The following is a 9,375-nucleotide window of genomic DNA, read 5'->3' on the forward strand; positions in this document are numbered from 1 at the left end:
ATGACAAAAAAAATCTCAAAAATAGACTTCTATTTTTTTGTGAACGGTTTATAAGATGCTAATTGGTTACTTATTAATATCCACACAAGTTAAAGTATACATTTCACACAAACATGTTACCTTAAATTTATGTTTGCCTACATTATACTTTCAATTACACTATGTTGTCATTTACGTTCTTACGTAAAGACATAAGTAGCTGCGTCCTCTCGTGCAAACATAATGAGAGCAAAGAGTCAGGGGAACGTTTTTATTGCAGAGGGTTGTTTCGGTCAGTACAATAACATCTTAATAAAGAAAGAATGATCCACACACTATCACACCCACACAAACAAAGACACACCCACATGAAATCCCTAAGCAAGGGCATGCAGGGCTGGAGGCTGAAAAGCAGGAAACCAGCACCCTTGTCTCGGTATCTCTGCATCATCTGTGATGATAGTCTAACACCACATCATAAACCATTACCTGAGTCCTACAGCAAAAGTGTGCAAACTCTAGTTCTTCAAAACCAACCCACTCTCTAACAAATGCACTTTTTAGTCCAAAAGAACATCATCCCAACGTAGAGTGGCTTGTGTCAGTGTGCAATGTGTGTTTTACAGTCTGGAACGCTAGTCTCAGGTTTTTCTGATAGCTCTTTAAACTTTGCATAGTCTAGAACATTTTGTGGCATAAAGTCACTCCCACTGCAACCCTAAATGACACCCTCACGTCATTACCCGCATAATAAACGTGTATCTGCTCAGAAATTAAAGTATTCAACAGTAAAAGACTGCTGGTTGCTGCCTCTTGCTTTAAAAGTGCTTCGAGTGTCCATAACTTCTTTTTATCAAAATAATCTTCTGAAGTCAACAGCCTGTGCCTCTATGTCTTATCCTCATACATGACTGGTTCTGCCCTACATGCCGAGGATTGAGGTTAAAATACATTCACATGGGGGAAACTCCCAGTTTTAGGTCAAAACGTGACTTTTGACCTCACCTGACCTTTGGCATCACTGCTGTGAGACTGATCATAAATCAGTGATTGTGTTCATCAATGCTTGTTTAGTAACATTGATTGTACAATCACTGGTTGTACAGACATTCCCACCGCCCGTTCAGAAAGGGAAAAGGCTGCATGCAGGAGGTACAAAAGATTTCAAAGTATTTTGATACTTTTTTGATGATAATAAATGAAAAGTAGAGAAGGTACAGAGGCACAGAGAGGTTGAAATAGAACACAGAACCAGCTTAATACTGCAGCAAAAATAGGCAGAATAGTGGATGTGTTTGTCTATACGATGGGCTGTTTAAGTGCACGACGAGCGTCAAATGAGAAATAAATGTTCAAAACTTTATACAGTCCTTTGATTGACGCATTGCAGATTGAAATGAGATGGTCATAAAGAGATCAGTGCTAAATAGAGAAACCGGAATGTATGAACATGGAATGAGAAGGAGAGCGGTCTCATCCCTCACTCACACTCGTTCTCTCCCAGCACACTGAACATGTTGAGAGTGAGGCCCTTCTTGCTAGCCTTCACGGTATCATCTTCATCATCCCCATAAGCGTCCTCATCGTCACCTCGATAGTTGTCTTCCTCCAGCTCTGAGCTGGATTCGCCGTCGTCGTCTTCCCTGTCACCACACACATCCTCTTCTTCCTTTCTTCCTTGTAGAGCGATGATCTCAGACAGGTCTGGGTGTGATTCCCATTCATCTGAAGAGATAGAGATTAAATGTCAAATCTGGGACACGAGTGGCAGATGACATGTACAAATCTGTAGTGGTTTGACCTCTCACCTTTACTCTGAGAGTATCCAGGTGGCCGCAGACACAGACACAACCTCCCGTCGATGGCTAAACGCAGTAGACTGTTGGCTGCTCGATAAACATCATTACGGGCCGCCATAGCCGTCTTATACCCTCTCTTATCAGCCCAGGCTGAAAAACAAAAAATAAAAACACAGACGATTGACAACCGGTTCCTCCCTCCAATCGAATGTTAACATCAGAAAAGCACACACCTTCACACACGTCCCATGCTGTCCAGTCCTGTGTTTCTGGGTCACGTGGATTTTCTGGGCTGTAGTCGGGATGTTTCAGCTTTAATACAGACACGAAGTTGGTCCGTTCACACAGGTATCCTACTGAACTGTAAGGCTCCTGCAGCTGGGACACTGGATATATACCAGCCAGGATCTGTTTGAGAGGATGAATCACACACACACATAAACAAAAACAAAGCCCGGATGATTTCGCTTTTATAATTATAAAGTATCATGCTGTTTTACCTGTAGTTGCTTGTCCACTTGGGAAGGGAAGACAAGCCCAGGACAATCGCACAGTTTCACAGTGGGAGTGAGGTAGTATGTTTGGAAATATTTTGTGTGACCTGGGGTTCGAGACACGCTCACAACCTTTCTGCCAACCAGACTGTTGAGCACCGAGGATTTGCCTACATTAGGAAAACCTGGAGAAAGTGCAAAAAAAGTATACATTTTAAATGAATGAATGAATTTTAATTTTCACAATGAGGAGAAGTACTTCAATAAGATACATGTAACTGATATTGACATAACAACAAAATTTAAAGGTGCACTGTTTAAATTTTAGCGGCATCTAACGGTGAGGTTGCAAATTGCAACGGCCCACCGCTCACCCCTCCCTTTCGAAGTACATAGAGAAGCTACGGTGGCCGACACAGGACAAAGGTGTCGTCGTCTGAGACAGCAGAGAGTAGCTAGCGCTCTGAAGAGCAGATTGTCCGTTTAGGGCTACTGTAGAAACATGACGGTGCAAAATGGTGACTTCACCTTCGGTGTATGTAAATAGAAATGGCTCATTCTAAGGTAATAAAAACATAACGGTTCATTATGTAAGGTCTTTATACACCACTAAAAACATAGTTATGTATATTATATTGCATTTCTGTCAATAGATCCTCATAAATATTACACACTGCACCTTTAAAGTTGGCATATGAAACGGAAATTGCGAATGCCCTCATCCCTATTTTGACGTATATCCAAGTGAAATGGCTTCTCGAATAAGAAAAAAGTAAGGCGGGACTTGATTGTCTATCAGGACTTCATTAGATCGTTGAATTGTTGTTGGTTGTTAATTGATGCAATCTAATGAGAGTGACAGGTTGCTGGAAGGTAGGGATTATTGTCCCGGTCTCATGCCGGTGAACATGTCATCAGAGAAAAGATGTCATCATGAGGGGGAAGGCACATTCGTCGACCAATCAACTGCCCCGTAATATACACTCACCTAAAGAATTATAGGAACACCATACTAATACTGTGTTTGACCCCCTTTCGCCTTCAGAACTGCCTTAATTCTACGTGCCATTGATTCAACAAGTTGCTGAAAGCATTCTTTAGAAATGTTGGCCCCTATTGATAGGATAGCATCTTGCAGTTGATGGAGATTTTTGGGATGCACATCCAGGGCACGAAGCTCCCGTTCCACCACATCCCAAAGATGCTCTATTGGGTGGAGATCTGGTGACTGTGGGGGCCATTTTAGTACAGTGAACTCATTGTCATGTTCAAGAAACCAATTTGAAATGATTCAAGCTTTGTGACATGGTGCATTATCCTGCTGGAAGTAGCCATCAGAGGATGGGTACATGGTGGTCATAAAGGGATGGACATGGTCGGAAACAATGCTCAGGTAGGCCGTGGCATTTAAACGATGCCCAATTGGCACTAAGGGGCCTAAAGTGTGCCAAGAAAACATCCCCCACGCCATTACATCACCACCACCAGCCTGCACAGTGGTAACAAGGCATGATGGATCCATGTTCTCATTCTGTTTACGCCAAATTCTGACTCTACCATCTGAATGTCTCAACAGAAATCGAGACTCATCAGACCAGGCAACATTTTTCCAGTCTTCAACTGTCCAATTTTGGTGAGCTTGTGCAAATTGTAGCCTCTTTTTCCTATTTGTAGTGGAGATGAGTGATACCTGGTGGGGTCTTCTGCTGTTGTAGCCCATCCGCCTCAAGGTTGTGTGTGTTGTGGCTTCACAAATGCTTTGTTGCATACCTCGGTTGTAACGAGTGGTTATTTCAGTCAAAGTTGCTCTTCTATCAGCTTGAATCAGTCGGCCCATTCTCCTCTGACCTATAGCATCAACAAGGCATGTTCGCCCACAGGACTGCCGCATACTGGATGTTTTTCCCTTTTCACACCATTCTTTGTAAACCCTAGAAATGGTTGTGCGTGAAAATCCCAGTAACTGAACAGATTGTGAAATACTCACACCGGCCCGTCTGGCACCAACAACCATGCCACGCTCAAAAGTCCTTAAATCACCTTTCTTTCCCATTTTGACATTCAGTTTGGAGTTCAGGAGATTGTCTTGACCAGGACCACACCCCTAAATGCATTGAAGCAACTGCCATGTGATTGGTTGATTAGATAATTGCATTAATGAGAAATTGAACAGGTGTTCCTAATAATCCTTTAGGTGAGTGTAAATCATTTATAATAAACATTGCAAAGTTCCATCAAAAAAATAATATTATTAATTTCATGGGGAATCTAGGACAAACAGGCTTTTACCTATGCAGCCCAAGGTTAGTACTCCATCTTTATAAAGTTCTTGCGTGGGGCTGTTCATTTCCATGGCAACGTCACTATGATACTCCATCAGCACAGATTCTGATCCATCATCACCCCGATCCCCCTCTGTTCCCACGGCAACAGCATCCCTCTGGATCTTCTTCTCCCAGCTATTCAAATCCACTGAAAACAACAATCGTCATCATTACTCCCTGTGTTCCAGTGCTCATTTAGTAGTCTTGGAGGAACTTGTCTTACCTCTTCCTGCTGTGATCTCCTGACACGCTCTCATGATTTGGAACGGTCCTCCTACCTGATTCCATCCTGCTTTCTTCCTCACCCTCTTCTTCTGCAGAACTGCAGTTAGGACAGAAGAAAACAGTTTTGTTCTCGTCTATTTTGTTCAGTCACATTATAGATAAAGCACTGATAGTGGAAGGACTCTCTCACGGGTGCTGTAGGGTTGTCCTGGGTGTGAGGTGAAGCCCACACATTGCATGTGGGGAAACTGTTTGGACAGATAGTGTTTCCATGCCAACACCAGCGGGGCGGGGCTCAAGTCCACCTTATTGAGAACCAGGATGATGTACTTCTTTAACTCACCAGTGATGTAGTGATACAGAGCAGGAGACAACTGCAGCACCTACAGACAGAGTGATAATGTTTGCTTGTACTGAATGGCAATGACTATGGGTACTATAAACTATAGCTTCCACACCACTCAAAAAGTACAACGCAATGCAAAAGTGCATTTTTCTGAGATTAAATGTAATACGATCTCTGGCCCCACCTAGTGGGGACTTTATTACTACATTTTGCATAATTTAAAGAGCACCTATCATGGAATTTTGAAATTTACCTTTCATGTAGTGTGTAACATAGATCTAAGTGAACAAAAACATCCTGCAAAGTTTTGAAATATGACAGTACACCGTATATATAGTCATTTTCTTTCAAAAGTAAGAGTCGACTCTGAGTCATTTTTAAGAATCGTTAGAAGACCGAAGCTTTTTCTCTGACTAGATGACGTCAACTTGTCAAGTTATTTGAATACGATACGCCCACTTATTGCGCTCCAAGACGCCAGTGAAAACTAGAAAACATCATGGCGACGAGACGCTGTGTTCTGAAGTGCGACTCAAAAGCAAACTTTTTTCATCTGCCCAAGGATGAGCATTTGAAGACTAAGTGGCTTGAAGACAAACCATACATTGTCGCGATTGTGTGTTTATTTAATCGTCAAATGTCTCTATTTGCATGTTTCGCGATCTCAGGAAGCTTTTATTATGGACTTCTATTATGGCACATGGTTCTTCTTCGTCTGTCTGTACCAAATATGGACTACATGTGCACAGAGCGCCCTCCGGCTATCAGGATGAATTAAAAACAACACATAAGAGACTCAATCGCTCATGATTAGGCTATATCTGCGCATTTTGAGGAAGTATTGAATAAAAAATACTCCTCTGTTTAGAAATTTGACACAGACATATGAGAATCTATCAATATGTCTCCTCATCTGCACACTTTTGAACTAAAAGCCCTGAGGGATGTTGATTTGTCGCGAGTCTTCGTGAGGAGAATAGCATAACTGCATAACTCCTGACACATATTAACAAATTACTGTCACTATAAGACTTTGATGGGCGTTCCGTTTCCGAAAATATCTGCACAGACTATACCAATCACAACTGACTGGGTCATCGGACCAATCACCGCAGATTAGCGTCACGTAAAGGTGGGGTTTTGAAAAGTGAATCACTAAAGGAATCATTTGAGAATCGCTGTCAAAACAGGTAAAAATAAATGCATATTATAAGAAAACTAAAGTCTTTTTTGTCATTGCATGCATGCAAAACTGTTGTTGGGGACTTCTAAAACAATATTTGGAACATTTTAAATGCCATGATAGGTGCCCTTTAAGATTTCTCACATTTAGTGTAACAGCCATGCAATTTTTATGACCTTTTGAAAACTGCTAAAAGTTTCAACAGGCGTTACAGTTGCACACTCACTGGGTGTCTGATATCCACTATGAGCAGAATGACGTCAGACATCTCCAATACTCTCCACAGCTGCCTCCATGTCTGAGAGAGAAAGACAAGTCAGTCAGTAAAAAACAAAAACAAATGAACCAATTTTTCATAGCTGTTATTTGAATGAGCACTATTCACGCTGTATGAACTTCAGTAATGAACCCTAAATCTGTTATTCACATTCTTTCAGATTAGCCAACCTGTTTGTAATTCTTTGGCCACACTTTAGGTCAAATAATGACTCGGATTTTATGGTCTTCTTTTGCTACTTTAATCTGAAAACTTATGAATTCAGTGAACAATGAATTCATTGTGATCCAATATTTGCTGAGTAATTGCTCAGCTAAGTGCTTGCAACATTTAGTGGCAAGTTTCTTAGACACAAAGATTGTTTGTCTAAAAATGATCTCCACAATATGTGGTGCTTCTGTTGTCTGTAGGCTATTAAAGACAAACAGGAATCATAAAAGCCCTTTTTTATTAAGTTTAATATGCCTAATTATTAAGTCTTATACATTCAAGCTAGCATTTAGGAGAAGTGTTGCTTCTTTTTCACTAAGCAAACAACAGCTTTATGTGTCACAAGGCTTGAGAAGGGCAACAGCTCATAAACAAGTGAATTTGAACACTTAACAGTGTTTGCCTCCAGCACCGTCTGGCCAAACAGATGCTCAAGCGCAATAAAAAAAACTATTTCATTAGAGCTATTGACTCAGCAACAATTAAATTCTGGTTGCAGATAAAAATGATTTCTCGAAGTACTTCAGTTCTGTGTTTTCCTCACCTCGAGATTGTGCTCAAAGTGGCTGAGGGAACCAGGTGGGTTCTTGGATTGAAGAATGTCCAGATACTCCAGAAATGACTTCTCCTCTTTCCGCAGCAACTCCTCTCGCCGCATGCCGTAGTTCCATAAGGGCCGCCGTGGGAAATCCAGGCCTGTGATTAGACAAAATGAAAGTGAAATGAAGATATAAAGTGGACCTTGTTGACTCATGTATTTGACAGCAAAGTCTATATATTTTTTCCGACACAGATGCTCCAGAATGTGTCCCAGTTGAGAACCACCACTTTCTATTACTCAGCAGCATAAATACCTTTCTCCTCGGGGAAGATCTGGTTTATATCCATCTCTAGTTCCTTTTCTGCCACCGGCTTCAGGATTTTCTTCATCGCTATTTTCTTCCTCTTCTCCACCTCCTCCTTGCTCTCCCTCTCGAAGTGCAGACGGAATCTGCAACACAAGCCATTATGAGATTAACAAACAGGACGATACATGTCCCTGCTAAAACATGTCATGTTGAATTAATAAGACAAGACTGGACTGACTGTTTCACCTGCCCTGACTCACCTGTTGGGGTCATATCTGCCATCTCTGGTGCCAGGCTGTTGGTTGATCCTCTTGATGTCTGTCGTCTCGCTGTCTGATGTATCCGACTGTCTGTCTCTGCCAGGTCCTCTCTCCACACTGGCATTTCGGCTACTGTGACTTGAACCTGGTTCTCCTGCATACGCACATACAGAAACTTTAAAGAGTGTTTTCTGTCTTGACTCCAAAGCAAAGTAATATCATATACTGTTAATAAAACAAGGTTTATTGGAGTATGTTTTACAAGAAAATACTATTTCAGTCTTTATCTCAGTCCTTCATGTTTAATTCAATGTGTTACGTGCCATTTTTTTTTGTAACTAAATGTGAAATGTATTTGGTTTTATAGTAAATCGTACGCCATGTTTTTCTTTCAGTGTTCAAAGGTTTTGTTTTTGAATTATACCCTCTTTTCTGTGAAAAACATTGTGTACTTCCAATAATCATGTCTCCCCCATAATTAACTGTGTTGTCACAATATACAGGAAATAGTGCGGAAATTTACACTGATGACATAATTATCCCTGCTATTCCACTGCAACTATTTATATTGGTTTTACTGTGCACTAGACACGAAAAGAGGCGAACCGCAGTTAAATCAGCCTGCTTTAGTGTGTATTGATCGCTTTGTTGTTGTGTTACGTAACTTCACGCTGAGTCTGCGCACTTATATACCGCATAACACAAGCGCCAACTACAGGAAAACACGAGCAGCTCAAACTGCGTGTCATATCACCCCCTTTCAGCATCATGTCACAGTTGACAAGGCAGAATCGAAATTTGGTCTGTAAAGATAAATTAATGTTCGGCTGGGTGACGGTTGAACTGTGAGGAACAGACAGAGTACTTGTTTACAGCAGACAACATCCATATCATCAAGCTCGTTATAATACTGTTTCTGGACGTGAAATTCAGCGTCCTTTCTTGTATGCAACACACAAATAAAAATGACAGCACGCGCTGTTTACTGCCTGTCAAGTTTTGTTACATACGTCCACAGAAACTTAGCAAACCAAGTAGTTACAGCAGCGTAGCAGCTCAATTAATGTTCTAATATGTGAGAGCAGGACCACATTTCTACACACTAACGTATAAATCATAAAACATTGAGTCACGTGGCTGATGTAGAACGTCTGTGAGCGCTTTCAGCTTGTCGCGCGCTAACTCAGCTAAGCTAGTTACCCACCTCTCTTTTTTCCTCGTTTCACCTGGAGTTGCTTCTTTTTCTGTTTGTTACTAAAAGGCTTTTTGCGTGGCATGTTCGCATGAGTCAAAGGACAAAAAAGAAAGAACGCGCGAGGACGTAACCTCTGTTGTTAGCTCTATATTTACATTCGTGAAGTTTCTCCGCTACTCGCATGGACTTTTCTGTGACACATCCCACCTCTGACGGGGTGGACGCTACCAATATG

The 9,375-nt window shown here is 41.4% G+C and overlaps 1 protein-coding gene across 1 annotated transcript; it reads right to left on the minus strand.

The window, feature by feature from the left end:
- Positions 1-235: 235 nt before the first annotated feature.
- Positions 236-9,357, minus strand: gnl1 (guanine nucleotide binding protein-like 1). Its single transcript, XM_079837309.1, has 12 exons — positions 9,150-9,357; positions 7,946-8,099; positions 7,692-7,828; positions 7,382-7,533; positions 6,577-6,648; positions 5,012-5,204; positions 4,820-4,918; positions 4,562-4,744; positions 2,279-2,457; positions 2,012-2,186; positions 1,788-1,928; positions 236-1,704 (listed from the first exon to the last, which is right to left on the minus strand). Exons 1-12 carry the CDS (start codon positions 9,220-9,222, stop codon positions 1,460-1,462), a joined length of 1,803 nt encoding a protein of 600 aa, XP_079693435.1. The 5' UTR covers positions 9,223-9,357; the 3' UTR covers positions 236-1,459.
- Positions 9,358-9,375: the final 18 nt, after the last annotated feature.

Source organism: Gobio gobio (genome assembly GCF_949357685.1).
Source record: "Gobio gobio genome assembly, chromosome: 15".
NCBI classification, from domain to species: Eukaryota; Metazoa; Chordata; class Actinopteri; order Cypriniformes; family Gobionidae; genus Gobio; species Gobio gobio.